This window comes from Podarcis gaigeae (assembly GCF_964106915.1).
Source record: "Podarcis gaigeae genome assembly, chromosome: 5".
Lineage (NCBI taxonomy): Eukaryota > Metazoa > Chordata > Lepidosauria > Squamata > Lacertidae > Podarcis > Podarcis gaigeae.
The window spans coordinates 4,286,515-4,304,881 of record NC_139681.1 but is presented as its reverse complement, the minus strand read 5'-3'; the positions used below and the strand labels follow the sequence as shown (position 1 = coordinate 4,304,881).

General features: G+C 43.7%; 1 protein-coding gene and 1 long non-coding RNA gene across 3 annotated transcripts in view; one reads left to right on the top strand and one right to left on the bottom strand.

Moving 5' to 3' along the window:
- Nucleotides 1–18,367, bottom strand: part of SULT4A1 (sulfotransferase family 4A member 1) — a 30,286-nt gene that overhangs the window by 9,991 nt on the left and 1,928 nt on the right. For both annotated transcript variants that reach the window (XR_014564205.1, XM_083738938.1), the window contains exons 2-4: nt 4,579–4,709; nt 2,230–2,310; nt 1,992–2,118 (exon numbers count right to left, since the gene is read on the bottom strand). Coding sequence is in view for 1 of the 2 variants with exons in the window: in XM_083738938.1 (XP_083595064.1) it covers nt 1,992–2,118; nt 2,230–2,310; nt 4,579–4,709 (339 nt within the window). In the remaining variant the exon portion in view is untranslated. The remainder of the gene's footprint in view (nt 1–1,991; nt 2,119–2,229; nt 2,311–4,578; nt 4,710–18,367) is intronic.
- On the top strand, nt 39–4,554 carry LOC310844672. Its single transcript, XR_014564232.1, has 3 exons — nt 39–884; nt 3,793–3,959; nt 4,199–4,554. It is a non-coding gene; the product is annotated as an uncharacterized lncRNA (long non-coding RNA).

Genomic DNA, 18,367 nt, shown 5'->3' with positions numbered 1-18,367 from the left:
GTTAGATTATTTCTGAACAAAAATTTTTAAAGAGAGGAGTATGTACGGTCTTTACAATATAAGTATATTCAGAGTTATCCTTGTTTTGAATAATAAAAACCTCTCCAGATTCTGTGTGCAGGCAGTGTGAAAATTAAACATAAGAGAGGGGATGGAAAACCACCAACACATGTGAATCTGGTTAAGTTGCACTCACCATTTGCATGTTTAAGTCTGAATACATATTTCCTTCTGGTGTAGAACGTGACCCAGTTATGCATGATGGTTCCTACTAAAAGCTGAAACCCTGTACGGTTTAGGAATACATGATGTGACGGCGATGTGACAACTTGAGTGGCACAAGGAGTGGTGGGCAGTGGCACCTGACTGGACCTAATTAATAGCGTCCGGTCTGTATTCCTGCCTGCGTCTCCCATACTGAACAGCTGCTTGTTTCCTGCTTCAGCTCAGAAATGAAGCCACATCAACGCACAGGTAGTTGCACATGTACTATAAGCAAACTAGAGGTGAACTATGTGGGATGTAATCCATTGGGAGCAGTCAAATACAACATTCCTTGTTTTGCTAGAGTGGACATGCAAGGGAAACTTTGGTCCAGTCAGTCGAAACTTCCTGTTCCTCCTGGCCTGGAGCATCCTTCCTTGCGTGTGACTACTAGGTGGGCTTGACCTTCCCAGACCGGGCAAAAGGCCAAGTCACGCAGCCACTTCCCTCTCTCTGACATTCCTGTTTGTCCTGTCTGCTTCCTGAATCACCTGGACTGGACTGCTGGCTGCCACAGCCGTCTCCTGGTTATCTCCCATATGGGGTAAACCTGTTTGTACATGTTTGTAACTTTAAGCTTAAAGCCTGCCTTCAGGGATCACACTGTGCTCTGCCTGATCGTGAGTAAAACTATTTTTTGTTACTTATGGATAAGACTGTGGTGTCTTTATTCTTTCAGGAGGGATTCAAACTGCTTATTGTCTCACACGAGTTTGCAACCAGCTTTCTGCTGCGTAAGAAGGGGAATGCACACTGCTAAGTGAAGAAACTTGCTAGCGGAAGTTAGGAAGGATATTGATAAACAAGATCTCTCTCCTGCCACCCTCAACATCCCCACAAACTATCTACTGTAATATACTTTGGGCACTTGCTAAAGAAGTTGGCTGCCCATGGGGTAAGGCCTCCAGAACTTTAGATGGGACCACCTGAATGATGAAATAATCACCTACCCCTGCCATCACCACACTGCCATGTTTTAGCTATGTGGTTAGTGAATGCAACTGGCAGCCCCATCTCTGATATGGAGCTAAATAAACCTTTTGGTAGCACTTGTAATCATCTCTGTCTTATTCTTCCTTCCAATGCAACTTTAGTGTCATCATAAAGGGTGCTTCATTTTGTCTATATTCACTCACTGCAATTCCATGGATGCTCAGATGTGCACACCAATTCATTCAGACAGAGGCATCACAAAGGGATTAATTTCAGGGAAGGGACCCAGACTTTGCATACATTCCTCTGGGAAAGGAAATTTTGGGAGCACCAAAAAGCAATCTCTGAATATATTCCAATATATTTAGCGACTTCTGGTGACGTCAGAGAGAATCTTCTGTATCTCACAGCTGCATTTCATGTGAGATTCATCTTTAGCAAGTGCCTACATCAGCCTTCTCCAAGTTGGTGCCCTCCTAATGTTGTTGTACTACAACTCCCATCCTCCCAGACCATTAGCCATGCTGGCTGGAGCTGAAGGGAGCAGCAGCCCAACAAGGCCTTGCAGTTCACAGATTCCTCATTGCTGATGCAGAGCATCCATCTCAATATCCAAGGTGTGTGGTGGAGGTCCCTCCATCAGGTGAAGACAAATGCCAACATGAACACTTTGAACCAGAACTTTAGAGACATTACAAGCAAGACGGTTTCACACTTTGTTCCTAAGAAGTGGTGCAGAAAATAATTTGAAACATTGAAAGGTACTGCCAATAGCCAGAGTCAAACTTTCTTACACTTTTCATTCATGAATCTCCGACAGAACTCTTGAAATGTTCCTCTGTAGCTCATGGTTCGTAGGGAGCGGTGAAACTGGTAGTAAGACACTACCAGGTCTTTGGGGTTGCGAGCCATGTAGATTACCTAAGAACATGGAAATTATTCATCTTAATCAGTGGATATTGCTCTCACCCTACCCTGCTCCATTTCACAAAACACACAGGGAAGAAATAATACAAAGCTAACCATTCTTACCTTGGACTCACCACTGTGTAGGTCTGAAGGCAAAAAACGATACGGCAGGTGGCTTTTGATGAGGCGGGGAGACGTAAGCTCCTGTAAAATACATGATGGAAAATAAACCAATAAATAATATATCCCTTCTTCTAAGTGATCCAGATTCCTCTTTGTTGTGCTCCTGTATTCATAACTTCCAGTTTCGTATTTCCTGCCAAAAGCTTTGGCGGTTCAGACACCAAGTTACTACTACAGGAACATGCATGCTTCGGTTTCTTTGCTACGCAGTCAACACTCCTCTCTGCTGCTCAGAAGAGCCACGTGGTTGTTACTGGTTTCTGTGCTGCTCCAGTTGTACATGAATCAGGCCACATTCCCAGTGCCTGGGCATTTTGAGCAGCATGTTATACAGAGAGACACAAAACTGAAACCAAAGGTCAGGAAGGCGAGTCAAAAGAGACTGGTGCAGCATTTTAATAAGCAATTCCAGCAAACTACTTGCAGAGTTGTTAAGGCCTCACTTTTCCAGCACTAGACTAATACTCCATTTCAGAAAAGAGAAGGGGGGGGGGTCTATTAAAATCTACTGATCAATGGTGTTCTTTCCCATGTAATTCTTCCTCCCTCCTCCACACCATAGATTCCAGTAGGGGAAATATGAGAGCACAGACGCTGCATTGCCCTCAGCTGACACTGGAGAAATGTAGAGCAGCTGCCCACGATGGTTTCATTTTAGCTAGAGAGATGCGCCAATGAAATTAAATAGAACACACCACTTGAGAAAACACACCGGGGCGGTTTAAAAAACAACAACAAAAAACTGGTGCTCCTCTCTAGTTACACACCCCTGACTTACACACTTCATGCAGTTTCAGTATAATGTTTTGATAGGGAAGGATGCCCTGTCTGTTGGATAAGGGTGGAGAGCAGGACTGCTGTGTTGTTTTTGCACATTTCTTGTGATGCAGAAATCCCCTTTGGATACATTTTGCTGCATCTAGCTAGCCATTAAATAGACTCCCAGGTGTGGCTTAAAAGCAGGCTGGTGTGACCATATTCCAGGAAACAGCAAGAAGATATCGAAGGGATGTTGTCTCACACCTCTTAAGAATGCATGGAGAGCCCTGTCCAAAGTCCCGTCTAGTCTCCAGTATTCTGCACTCCCAGTGGCCAACCAGATGCCCTTCCGCTCCTGTTAATGCCCTTCTCCTGAAACAGCCACGTGCTCAGTAAGTGGTGGCAATAAAGAACTATTTCTCTGGAAAGGTGGCGAGTCTCCTTTCCTGACCTCATTAAGGGGAATTTTTGAGTTGTGGTTTAATATAATTCTAGAGCATTTAAACCATGAAAAGTTATCTTTTAAAAATGAGTGGGATGGGGAGTAAATCTAAGAAACTTTAAAAAATAAAAATCTACCCATCCACCCACCTTCCAGGGTATATTTTCATTTAGAACAGTGCTTTCCAAGATTGAGGTTTATGATGCTATATGCCAGTGATGTGTTTCATGGTAAGTTGGAGCTGGAAAAAACATACTTGATGGATTTTGTCGAGCTTGATAAAAGTTTCTTTCATTGCATAGGTTTGGACTAGATGACCCTCGTGGTCCCTCGCAATTCTATAATTCTGTTATTCTAAGTCCCTGCCAATAGACTTGCAGTCTAATAAAACATGAAACACAAAAGAAGAAAATGGGAAAAGACTGCAAATGATGAAGAGAAGAGCCTGTGTTAAAACCCAAATCAATGTGTTTGGAATACAGTGGTACCTCGCAAGACAAAATTAATTCGTTCTGCGAGTTTTTTCATCTTGCGAAGCACGGATTCCCATAGGAATGCATTGAAAAAGAAAAAGGAAACAAACGTGCAAGACGTTTTCGTCTTGCGAAGCAAGCCCATAGGGAAATTTGTATTGTGAAGCAACTCAAAAAACGAAAAACTCTTTCGTCTTGCGAGTTTTTCGTCTTACGAGGCATTCGTCTTGCGAAGTACAACTGTATTTACTTAAAAGACAACAAAGAAAAGACCTGATGAATTTCCAAATTCTGATGGGGGAGAATACACAGTTCCTCTTTGGCATCTCCTGGTAACATACAAAGCAGCTGCCTTGGGACACTCCACTTTCAGAACAAGGAAGGTAAACCGGTGCCTCTCGCTGAAGCACTTAAGCAGCTGAATGTTACCTGAAAGCATAATATATCTTACAAAAATGTTTCAGCAAACTATTAGGGCAACCCAATAAATTATGAATCATTCCAGTACACTTAAGGGGAATTAAAAGGGAGCTCTGAAAATAGAAGCCAAATAAGCAGAGGTAAAATGAAAATAATTGCAACTGGTCAACACGTTTTCAGTCGATTAAGACGTACCTTGATAATGTCCAGTCCAGGCTGAGGATACTCCAGGACTGGAAGCTGCTCATCTATGTTCATTAACCCAATTTCATCGGGATCGGCTCCCTGGCTCACCAGATACACCACTTCCTGCAATAAGCTGGTGCCTGCAAATCAAATAAACATGAGATAACAGATGGCAATCCAGACATTATTTGCTGGAAGGGGTCGATATGAGTGGTAGCCAAGACATCCAGAGGCTAAGATATTACCTCTGGACATAGTGGTTTAAGAACCTTTTAAAAAATTATGTAAGCTATCATCACCTCATGCAGTAAGCTTGGTTGTGCACCCATTCTGGTCAAAGATCTGTAATGTGGCACCAAATCATCTCCTTAATTTATATATGACTGAACAAGGGAAACACTCAGAGGCTGGACAATATCCACAGGTTAAAACCCCCAAAAGCATTGCCTCATGAGTGCGCTCTGGATTAGATTTCTCAGGGCTGCTTTTGCTAACTCAATCATTTCAAAAGTGCAGCATAAAGCAAATTGCTGCTGATATCTCCCGGAAAGAGGATGTGGCCTCCATTTCCTCCCCATTTCAGCTCCCTGTATAGTATGTTGAAGGAACCCATTAGCTTAAGCGTTCCACCTGAGGAATTTCTGGACACTAATTTTTGTAAAGTAGTCGGTAAATAGTATTTTTCGCTCCATAAGAAGCACCTGACCATAAGACGCACCTAGTTTTTAGAGGAGGGAAACCAGAAAAGAAAATATTCTGAACGAAACAGTGAATGTATGACTTTTGTGGTTCATGCTGTGGCCACAGGCATGTGATTTGACAGTGAGTTTGGGGTAGCCCAATGCAAAAATCCTGAGGATCCATGTGGATCCATGCTTTGTAACCACATTTTTGCGCCACTGCAGCCCCAGGAAACAGTGGATGCGTGATTTTTTCGGTGCAGGCTGTAGCCATGGACATGCTATGTGATCTGATGGTGAATTTGGGGTGACCCAATGTAAAAATCCTGAGGATCCATGGGCTTTTATCTCCCCCCTCCCAGGCAGCCTCCTTTATCGCTAGCGTCCTTTATCTCGCTTCTGATCAGCAGCTTTGTTTTAACACCCACTTCACTCTTTCAAAAAAAAGAAAAAAAAAGCATGATCTGCTTTTCGTCCCTGGGCAATTCGTCTCCATGGACCACGCATTTGCTGCATAAGACACACAGACATTCTCCCTTACTTTTTAGGAAGAAAAAAGTGTGTCTTATGGAGCGAAAAATACGGTACATGACTTAACAGCACTTTGAGGAAAATATACAAAGAAAATAAACTAAGAGCTGTTCAACAGTGGAACAGACTGCACCTCCAGAGGCACATACCTCCACATGTGGTGGGAGTGCCCCAAAATCCAACTCTTCTGGACAACAGCCATACGAGAAATATGTAAAAAAACTAAGCAAGTATTAGACATCACCCCAGAATTGGCCCTACTAAACATCTTCCAAGACAACAATGCCCATTTACATCACAAAGAACTCATAACCCACCTACTTTCAGCAGCCAGAAACACCATAACCAGACACTGTAAGCATGGACCAATGGTACCAAATACTATGGGAAACAGCCCTACTAGAAAAATTAACCAACAAACTGAAACTGACACGGGGACAAATAGAAGAAGACGCCTTCACCCCGGTATGACTCCCCTTTATCACATACACAGCCCAACAAGACAATGACAATAATCCACCAACAGCATACAAATCAATATGGCTAACCTGATCCAAAACACCCACCCACCCCACTCACACACGAAAACAAAGATCGCCACAGCCAACCACAAATGAACAGCCACACCCTAGGCCAACCCCAACCTCTCTCACCACCAAAGGAACACAAATGATCAGCAGAGAACCTACATACATTAAGCAAAATAGAAACATTGCCACCTGACCCCCCCCCCAATTTCTCAACAAATGAAACTGATTTGTAAAAATGTTACATGGAAAAAAATACGAGAGGCATTACATATACGTCTGTAAAACAAGAAATTCTTTAATTAAAACAACAACAACAACAACCAACAACAGTGGAACAAACTCCCTTGGGAAGTGGTAGATTTGCCCTCCCTGGAGGTTTTAAGCAGAGGTTGGGGGCTCCTCTGCCATGGGTGCTTTAGTTGAGATTCCTGCATTGCAAGGGTTGGACTGGATGACCCTTGGGGTCCCTTCCATCTCTACGATTATATTCCATGATCTCCCATTCCAGTTTGTGTGGTCCTCTTTCTTGCTGGCTCATGTCCTCTTTTGGTATTAATATTAGTATGTGCACATTTTAAGGAAATCCAACAACAAACTATATTCCAAAATTTGGGGGGAGATTTACCTTTTGCAAAAGAAAAAAATCCTGAGCTTTTGCACTTGTATTCCTCTTAAAATTATCCTTCACCCCCAACAAAAAGTAAAGGTACCTGTATTGACCAATAAGAAAAACACCCACCCCAAGTTCCCTGTTAGGGCAATATATTTATCAGACCAATCAAAAATTCACAAACTGGTGTGCCAGCTTTCAGGTTCTTCAGAACACTTCATCAGGCTGGATAGAAAACAAAAGTTAATATTTAGTTTTTGTATCTCCAGAGATGGGGAGTCAGGCAACACATTTGAATTTTTGTTTTTCCTTCTATGGACATGCAGAAAAAGGCATGGCGGAACTTCAGTCAAACTTGACACTTCTAATTGCGATGTCTCCCTCCACTGAGAATATTTTTGCAGAATTTACCCCAAGGCAATTAGGGAACTTGACCAGTCTCCCCCTCCCCCTCCCCCGGGGCTCCCCACATCACCTGCCTTTACATGGCAACAAAGGAATTATCTCTTCAGGAGCTGATGGCGTAAGTTCCCTAGCTTGGATTTCTCATTCCTTGGGTAAAAATCCCTTTGCCTGTGTCTGTCAAGGCTCATGGGAGAGAGTCGGCAGGCAGACCCAATGTTGCTGCCTTTTGTTCCTTGCACAATTCCAAAGAATGGCCTCTTTTAAAAAGTAGGGGCTGACCAGTGTTAGAAACTGAGATGTGAAAGTGAGGAGCTAAATGGCACCGTAAACCTAGGTTATGGGCGCAGCAAGGGCATGTCTAGGCACATTTTTTATAACAAGAATACAAAGCTGAAAATGAATGAACTGCAGCTAAAATATTATGTTCGTTTTTCACGTGGTCTGGTCCGTCCCCTCCCCACCCCCTAATATTCTTAAGAGGATCTCTTCTCCAGTCTTCACAGTGTAGCTGAAGAAGAAGAAGAAGAAGAGTTTGGATTTGATATCCCGCCTTTCACTCCCCTTCAAGAGTCTCAAAGCGGTTGACATTCTCCTTTCCCTTCCTCCCGCACAACAAACACTCTGTGAGGTGAGTGGGGCTGAGAGACTTCAGAGAAGTGTGACTGGCCCAAGGTCACCCAGCAGCTGCATGTGGAGGAGCGGAGACGCAAACCCGGTTCCCCAGATTACAAGACTACCGCTCTTAACCACTACACCACACTGGCTCTCAAGCTGGAAGTGGGAAGGCAGAAAAAGGTCCTCCTTTCCTTCCACTCTGCAGTTTTAATCTGAAATCTTCAGCGCAGTACTGCGCCCAGAGCTCAGAAACTGCTTGTGCTAATGAAATGCCCTGTCGCAAAATGTGCCTAGAACAAGGGGTTTGGCAGAAGAACCCTCCCCCGTATGGACTGTGCATGCGCGGAAGCCCCTACAATCACCGTGCGCAAGAGTGGCAGCCTGTATGGATGGCACGCAAGAGGCGCCCATACGGATTGCGGGCGCCCTCAGCCGCTCTACAGCTGGGGAGAGGCAGGGGCCATCTTGTCACCCCTCCCAGAATGGCACCCGGGGTGGCCCTCCCCCTCTGCCCCCGCTTCCTACGCCACTGGCTCCAGTCACTATAAAAATTGATAGTTGTGGACACATCTTCCCATATACAGTCAAACCTCAGGTTACAGATGCTTCAGGTTGTGCGATTTCGGGTTGTGCACTGCGCCGATTCCAGATTTCGGCGCATGTGCAGAAGCACTAAATTGCGCTTTGCGCATGTGCAGAAGACCGAATCGCGACCCGCGCATGTGCAGACATGGCGCTGTGGGTTGCGAACGTTTCAGGTTGCGAACATGATCCGTGCGGGAAGCACGTTTGCGACCTGAAACGTTCGCAACCCACAGCGCCATGTCTGCACATGCGCGGGTCGCGATTCGGTCTTCCACTGTACTGTGGAAGAGTTTCTTCCCATTTTACTGATAGGAAATTTCAATGTAGTTAGCAACAGTTGCTATACTGTTTTAGATGCTAACATTTACAATAACTGCATCAGAAAGGCTCAGGCTCAGAATGAAGACAGACATATAATTTCCAGTGCTGGAAGTGGTTTTAGAGGAGAATAGGACATTATTTTGCAACCTGGGGTGACCTCTGGGGGAAAAAAGGGCCCTGTAGGTTTCCATCATGGATTTTAGCATCAGGACACAATTATGTAGGGCAATTATGCTGCCTCTTAACACAACTGCAGTAGCTAAAGTGAAATCTACACATATACCACAGTGACTTCATGTTTGTCAATGTATATATTGATTATATTAATATTAACGACAGATCTGCATTATTCAGTTCCAGGGTCAGAAGGTGTTCCTCTACCATTCCATTGTTTAATTTGTTTGCTTTGCATTGCCAGGAACCTTTCAGATTTATGTTGTTCCCTTTCCGGAAAACAGCAAGGCATGTGTGCTGGTGCCAATGTCAGGTCTTGTAGTTGCTAGAAGGATCAGGATTCTCAAACAATTGTAATAACATGGTCAGGGAGATGCACAATGGCTGAAGTAAAACATAGGCGAATCAGCTAAATGTGACCACAGCTTCTGGTTCTAAGCCGGAGTCAACATGAGAAAGCTCACTTGAAGGAACGGTGCCAGTGTCAGTATAATGGATATATAGTGTCAGGCTGGGATCAAGGAGGCCTGAGTTCAAATCACCGCTAATGGGTGAACTTGGGCCGATCGTTTCCTCTCTCTCAACCTTACCTGCTTCAGATTCCTCATGAGCACAAAACAGATAACTCAGGGATAGTCAATGTGGTTTCCTCCAGAGGTTGCTGGACTCCAGCTCCCATCATCCCGTGACCATTAGCCACCTGCTGTCTGGGGCTGATGGAAGATGGAGTCCAACAGCCTCTGGAGGAACCAGGCACCTGGGATAATGGCATGTAGGCTGGCCCTACTTCCCTAAGGGAACGCAGAATAATTAGTAGTAGCAATAAGGGGGGGGCGCATATGGAATCTACCAGGTACAGATGAACTAACTGAACTAAATTGTGGAAAAATTTGGAATCACAAAAAGAGTTAATTAATATGACAGGTCAGTTAGTATGACAGGTAAATAACTTCTGGTTTTAATGGTTTTAGAAATGGTTTTAATTACTTGATTTTATCTGGTTTATCAGTAACTCATAGTATTTCTTGTAAACTGCTTAAAGGTTTTCTTACAGTCAAGTAGAATGTACATTTTGTTAAATAAAAACAAAACCTAAAGATATCAGTTTTTAAAACATCAGTGTTATGAATGAAACTCTAATCTTGAATGTACCTCAGGAAACCATCACTAACTAGCAGAAAATGGTCATAATTTTTTTTATGGGCAGGAACAAAACCTGAAGTGGCTTGAAACATACCCTTTAAGACCAGTAAAAGATGGAGGACTATCCCTCCCTTGTGTTATTAAAAAGTATTACAAAGCAGCTGTGTGAGCTCATTTGAGGGTCTGGTTAAAATACAAAACAACATCAGTAATTGAGTAATAGAGTAAAGCAACAGATTTTTTTAAAAATATACTATGGTATTGTATCAGAATGAACTCCGCTAGATCCATTAATAATTTTATTTGGATATATTAAGCATAGTGTTACCAGACCTGGTAATAAAGATGCTAACAGCTACATTTATATACCCAGATCCTTGATAACATCCAGATAACCACCCTATTCCATTAGCCTGACAGTATGCTTTTTAATTAGGAATGAAATGCCTCCTTTTTCTATCTTTTTTTGCTTATTCTAGGCTTTCTTTTGCTTATATTCTGTACTATACAAACTTATTTAAAAGACATTGCCAGGTTAATATTTTTCTCTCTGTTGACACAACTGGAATACGCTGTAGTAAAAAAATATTACCTTGGGAACAATATTCATTTTTATTGCAGATATATGTGCTGAAAAAGATAATTAAAACCTTCTATATTTATATTTATGTGTGTGTCTTATTTACCGGTATTTATCTTTCTAGATTCCTTTGTTATCTTTGTAAATCAATTTTTAAAACCAACAAAAGCTGTATACTAGATAAAAAAATTACAGGGGCAGGAAACAAAGAACAAAAATCCCCAGTAATTATAGGACAAACAATTGTGAGCTGTTAAAACAAACAAACAAGAAGAAATATTTTACTGTAGCATTTTGGCAATGTAAGTGCCTGAAATTTGGCATGATTGTGGCAGACGCCGAGATACTCCAAGCCCCTAATTCTATGCAGTTTGTACAAATGGTCTGGATTGTATTAGTATCTAGAACCGCCATATTGGCTGCCATCATAGAGTTGAGGCAGAATCCCACTGTTAATGGATGAGCTGAGCAGGTTTCCCAGAAGATGTTGGACTCATCATCCCTATAGAATTCTCATCATCCCTGATCATTGGCCCTGGCTAGGGATGATGGGAGTTCTATTCAAAAAAAATATCTGGGGACCAAAATTTGAAGAACACTAGCTTAAAAGGTAAAGGTAAAGGACCCCTGACAGTTAAGTCCAGTCGCGAACGACTCTGGGATTGCGGTGCTCATCTCCCTTTTCTGGCTGAGGGAGCGTCTGTAAGTCACTAGCTTTCAGACCCCAAAATAGATAAATTCAGAATAACTGGACTCCAACTGCCAGAAACAAGAAATATTTTGACTTGCCTACAGAATGGCGAGGTCATATTTTGCCTTCAGATAGAGCGAGGAAGCACAGCACATGCAAACACCGCCAGGTTCAGTCCCTCCAGGTAGGGATGGGAAATTCTCCTTTCTGATACTTTGCAGAATCGCTGGCAGTCATTGTACATCAGCCTTCCCCAACCGGGGAACCTTGGATGTTTTGGACTGCAACTCCCATCAGCTGTGACCACCATGGTAAATGGTCAGGGTGATGGAGGTTGTAGTACACAGCATAACATTGGAGGAAGGCTGGTGGAGAACATTGAACCACCTGGACCCCTTATATGGCTAAGACAGCTTCCTCTGTTCTGGCTTGCCAGAATGAGGCGGCTCAGGGGCTATATGCAAATGTGGGACGTCACCACTTAACAAATAGTTGTCTATATCCACCCTTATGTATCACTTTTGTGAACCTCCAGCGTACTCTTGCCTGACGGTTATGTCATTTTTTTTCTTTTAATAAGTTAAGCCTGGACTCTGGGCTTAAGTAATGAATTGGTGTATTTACTGCCACAAGCTACATCTGTAATGCCGCTCAATCACTTCATGGCGGCAGCAGCCAGAGGCACTTGAGAAAGTGAGAACAGCAGGCCAGCTGTAGTTTGCATCAGCCCCGGAGATGCTTGCTTGCTGCTGACAGCTGATTCTTCCACAGACCAAAATCTAGCAAATAACATGTGCAGTGCCACTGAGAGAATGATGGCTTCATTTTGAACAGCTCTGCTGTGTCAAGCTGCCAGATTTGCAAGATGAAAAAAGCAGTACAATAATTTACAGCGTTGTCTCCAGGAATAAAACACATTCATATGTGGCAACCCTATGCAACTGCAGAAACATATAGTGGCAAATCTTTGCAGTTCATAGTGGCCCTAAACAAACAGGCTTAATTTTAAGGTATTTATATTATCCTGTTTCTGCAGTGAACTGTGGCTGGCATCTGTTTTAATGAGGTCAGATATTAATTTTTATTTATACAAATATTTATATACAGTTATGCCATTAAACAAAATCAAAGTGGTTTACAACAATGATATCTATATGCAATAGAAATGTTATGTTTGGCACCATGGCTGACACTGCCACAATCATAGTATCTAAATCACTGGAGCCAATCAATTTTACCCTCTAAGTGAGTGACCAACCTCCAGACCACATAGCATTGCTCCTCTGGGCAACTCCTGGAGGATGCAACAGAGACAACAAAGAATGATCTCTTCACTGCTCCCTCAGCCACACATTAGTCTGAGTGTGCTCCGTCAGCAATAATCCCAAAATTTTCAGCCCTATACTTGCTTCTCAATAGGCAAAGCAGGACTGGGGGCACATGTAAGGGGAAAGTGATGGGTTTGCCAAAGGGTGGTGCTGAGCCCTTCTCTCCTTGCAACTTCTACTGCTGCACTGGCCTCCTTTATTTTAGAAACCACATTCACCTCCACTTATGTGGTTACAGGGAAACAAAAAGTGTAGGTTTCTTTTTGGGAATAATATCTGCAAAGCTACTTTTGGAGAGATGTGCAAGTTTCTGAATGCAGAATGAATTTGTGCATGTCCGTCATGCAAGTCCCACCAGCAGCTTGAAAATAGGAAGAGCAAGCGCCATGTGCTTTTTGTTCTCTGCAAGTGAATAGAGTCTGAAGGAGATTAATGCTCAAGAGAGTGGTGTTTATAACATGTGCCTGGAGATAGCAAATTAGAAGAATTTTCGGGGGGAAGTCTCCATGTAATTATGCAAGGAAAAGTTGAAAGTGTCGGTGGAAGAAGATTGGAAAAAACTTAAAGACTATTTACAGAAACACTGTAAAATTAATGAATGTTAGAAGGATGCTGGAATGAAGTTATATGGCTTTAGCAGAATGTTATAAAGAATTAAGTAAAAATAGATTGTTAATGGGCCAAAGGGGAAAAAGTAAGGTTAGATTGTGTTAAGATAAATTATAGGACAAAAACTGAGAAAGATGGAAAGGATTTGCTGAAATAGCTAACTGAACTAGAATACAAAAAAGGGAGGTGTGAGGAGGTCGTGGAAACAAGTAAATGAAAGATAAGATATGGAAATATTGGATGTGTTTTTAATTGTTTCTGTTTTTGTTTCTGTTTTGTTAAGATAAATAGTGTTTTTTGTTTTTCATGTATTGTATTGTATTGTTTTGCTTTGTTTAACTTTTTTTCTTCTTTTTGTAATCTTTAAACTCTTAATAAATATTACTTTAAAAAAAAAGGAAAAGTTGAAAGTGGAAAAGTTGACAGCATTTCCCTTTCATCCAGCAAATAAAAACATCCTGGTACATACATGTAACAATTCAAAAAGTGCAACTAGAGCTAATGCTTACAAGGCCTAAATCAATTTTAAATTACGTAACCTCAACTGGGGTCTGTTCTGCTGTAATATCCAATCTACACAAGCACTAGAATCACAAATGTTACCACTTTTCTTGTTTTCCTTTGCGGACAAGAGAATCCCATCTTTGAATATTTCCCCAGGTCAAAAACACCTTGCGTCTGCTTATGGTGTGGTTAAGAGACACATTCTTAGCATACTTGCAAGGAATCAAGCCTTAAGAAAAATAACAATTAAGCAAAGGCTGCAACAGATATGAATCTAGTGCAGGATTCATAAAAGAGAAATGTTTTAAAAGACTTGGGAGGGGGAAGGAATCAAGTAGAGCTTTTAGTGCTTTGCTTCCTGCATGCCATAAATATTTCAGATGTACAGCAAAAGAAAGCAATAAAGATGTAGCCAGCCAATTCTAATGTGGCATTCGCACGCTACTGCTGCATCGGTGCAGTCTACCACATTCAATTGAACATTTCCCAGGACATGGCAGAATCCTTAACAGTAAAAATGATGACTGAATACTGTAATAAGCAGGTGTAAATAAATACTTCATTCAGGTGTGTGCCCTCTTCTCCTGAAGCTCTCCTACATTGTGCAACAAAGATATTATTTGTCCAGGGTGGTATCTCCTGCACCTTGAATCCATCTATAAGAAGCGGGGTGGGGTGGGGGCAAATTACCTGAACCTGAATCTGGAAACGGCAGCTGGAGGTTTTCAGAGGGGGAGTTTTGGCCTTCCAGCCACTCAATACATTTTCCACTCCAGTGTTGCAGGCTGTTTTAATTGGTGAATTAAGGCAAAGATAAAGGTTTAGGGAACCCTGACTTAGGTCCAGTCGCGGACAACTCTGGGGTTGCGGCGCTCATCTCGCTTTACTGGCCGAGGGAGCTGGCGTACAGCTTCCGGGTCATGTGGCCAGCATGACTAAGCCGCTTCTGGTAAACCAGAGCAGCGCAAGGAAACACCATTTACCTTCCCGCCGGAGCGGTACCTATTTATCTACCTACACTTTGACATGCTTTCGAACTGCTAGGTTGACAGGAGCAGGGACCAAGCAACAGGAGCTCACCCCATCGCAGGGATTCGAACTGCCGACCTTCTGATCGGCAAACCCTAGGCTAAGTGGTTTAGACCACAGCGCCACCTGCGTCCCTGGTGAATTAAACCCAGCTGAAATATGGGTCAGGAATCAATGCTGGGAGATGAAGCAGCCCACCAAAGCAATAGAGAAGAGGACCTCCTAATCTGCATTATGTGCCTGCCTTGCAATGGGTGCTTTCAACCAGGAGCTGGGAGTGGAGGGCTTGTGTGACTCTAGCCTTTTTCTGTCCACACTCAAAATGTCCTGTTCTTCTTGGGAGCAGGACAACATTCTTCCCTAGTAGAAACCAATCATCTGTCTGTAATCAAATCTTTCTGGTTCCAAGAGTCACATGTGGCTTCCATTCCAAGCCTCCTGGTTGAAAGCTTCCATTAAAGCTCATGCTGTTCTAGAATGGCACGTGCTTCTGGTCACTCTGTGCTCAAATATGGTTCCTGCCATCAGATCTTGCCTTGCTGCAGCCTTGTGAAAAGCCATTCTTGATGGCTGGGAGGACCTACAGAATGGCATGGAACGCGGAAAGAGGAGGAGGAGTTGCTGCAGGAATGGATAAATTATCATGTGCACTTTTACCACCTTGCATCAGCCAAAGTACCTTCACTTACAAAACAGCAGTTGTTGATTCAAGGCTGCAGACCAGGGCTTGATCTATACTGATTAAAAAAAACACTATATAGGAGGGGGGAAACTATAAAAGCCCTCAATGCAAAATCCCACTGGCAACAGATCACTGCTCTACAGTGCCATCTGCTGTCACGTGTTTATAAAGCAGTTATAACAGTATAATTGTCTAGTGTAGATGAGTCCCAGGTGTGAGGAACCAGAAACCTGTGACCCAAATTCAAACTGCAGCCTTCCAGACCTCTGTATGGCACATCACATGTTGGTTTCACTAGATCAGGGGTGGGAAACCTTTGGTTCTCCTGACGTGGGTGGACTCCAGCAGTCAGTACCTGCCCTGCCCTGCTCTGCCCTGCCCTGTCCACCCACAACAGTTCAGGATGATAAAAGCTGCTATTGTTGGCATCTGTCTATCTCAAGAGACAATGGAGTAATGTTATCACCTTCAGCATTGCTCCACTCTCACTCCAATTTATTGGCTAAAGCTTGCTGAGTGAGTGGGGAAATGCTGAATGCAACCAAGTCACATCATGGGATAGCTCAGTTGGTAGAGAACATGGGATTCTTAATCTCTGGCTCATGAGTTTGAGCCCCACGTTGGGCAAAAGATTCCTGCATTTCAGGGATTGGACTAGATGTCCCTCCTGGTCCCTTCCAGCTCTACAATTCTATGATTCTATGGGTTCCTTTTACTAGTATGGTGCTGGAGGAGACTCTTGAGAGTCCCATGGACTGCAAAAAGATCAAGCCTATCCATTCTGAAGGAAATCAGCCCTGAGTGCTCACTGGAAGGACAGATCCTGAAGCTGAGGCTCCAATACTTTGGCCACCTCACGAGAAGAGAAAACCTCCTGGAAAAGACCCTGATGTCGGGAAAGATTGAGGGCACAAGGAGAAGGGGACGACAGAGGACGAGATGGTTGGATGGTGTTCTCGAAGCTACGAACATGAGTCTGACCAAACTGCGGGAGGCAGTGGAAGACAGGGGAAAACAGGAGTGCCTGGCATGCTCTGGTCCATGGGGTCACGAAGAGTCGGACACAGCTAAACAACAACAGGGTTACAAAGTCAGTGGGAGCCATGCATCAGCCCTTCATGACATCCAGTGAAGTCCTCATTTCTCTGAAGAAAATACAGTGCATTCTCAACATATTTTTGATGGGGGATGGGAACAGCGCTAGGTTGACAGCGCACTGATCCTATCCATACATTTGGGTGGACAAAATACACTTGCTACAAAAGGTATAGCATGATCACAAGTTACTAATGTGATAGATGTCTAGAAGCTGCACTCCCATGCCCACTTTTGGGCTCTAAGCACATGTAAATTACAGAAGCAAGCTCTGGAAAATAATAAGGAACTGCCTGATTCAGCATACCTGAAACTGCCTTCTTCATGCACAGCCTACATGGTTGCAGATGTGTGTCAATATCTGCATCTATATTTCAATACTTATCTGGGCCTCACTGAATAATAATAATAATAATAATAATAATAATAATTTATTATATATACCCTGCCCATCTGGCTGGGTCCCGCCAGCCACTCTGGGCGGCTTCCAACAAAACACTAAAATACAGGTTAGATTTGTCTTTCAATATGTTGCTGAGTGAGATTAAGGTAAAGGTAAAGGTACCCCTGCCCATACGGGCCAGTCGTGTCCGACTCTGGGGTTGCGCGCCCATCTCGCTTAAGAGGCCGGGGGCCAGCGCTGTCCGAAGACACTTTCGGGTCACGTGGCCAGCATGACAAGCTGCATCTGGCGAGCCAGCGCAGCACACGGAACGCCGTTTACTTTCCCGCTAGTAAGCAGTCCCTATTTATCTACTTGCACCCGGTGGTGCTTTTGAACTGCTAGGTTGGCAGGCGCTGGGACCGAGCAACGGGAGTGCAACCCGCCGTGGGGATTCGAACCTGCCGACCTGACGATCAGCAAGTCCTAGGCGCTGAGGTTTTACCCACAGCGCCACGTGGAACTAGAGTCAAACCTGGGCCTACAGCTTCAAACAGATGAAGTAACAGAGAGCCTTCTGCACACACTAAGTATTTTTGAGAAACGTGCTTTGGTGCCATTCCTTCAAGATAATCCTGCCCATCGTAATCAGATTCCCCTTAAGTGAGTAGGATACGGGGCTAACTATCTACTTTTACCATAGGGGCTAGCCAATGGCAAGGGAAAAGGTATTTAATGGTTTCGCCTCCTAAAATACAGTGGTTCTGCTGCTTACTTTGCATATCAATCACAACCTTATGCAAATTTGGGGGCAGCACATAAATAAATAAATACATACATAGATACTGTATTTTTCGCTCTATAGGACGCACTTTTCCCCCTCCAAAAGTTAAGGGGAAATGTGTGTGCGTCCTATGGAGCAAATGCAGGCTCTTTGGCTTCAGTGATAGCAACGCAAAGTCTCCGAAGCTCAGAGGGAGAGCTCCCTCCGCGCTCCAGAGGCTTCGCGTTGCTTACGCTGAAGCCTGGAGAGCGAGAGGGGTCGGTGCGTTGAAGCCAGGAGAGCAAGACTCTCCTGGCGTCAGCAGAGAGGGAGAGCTGCACAGCACCCCTTCAGCGAAGTGGGAGGAGAAATGGAAGGGGCTCTGTTTCTCCTGCTGCTTCGCTGAAGGGGCGCTGAGCAGAGAGGGGGAGAATTCCCCCCCCTTGTTCTCCCCCTCTAAAACAAGGTGCGTCCTATGGTCGGTTGCGTCCTATAGAGCGAAAAATACGGGTAAATAAATATCAAGGAAGCCCCTCCATAC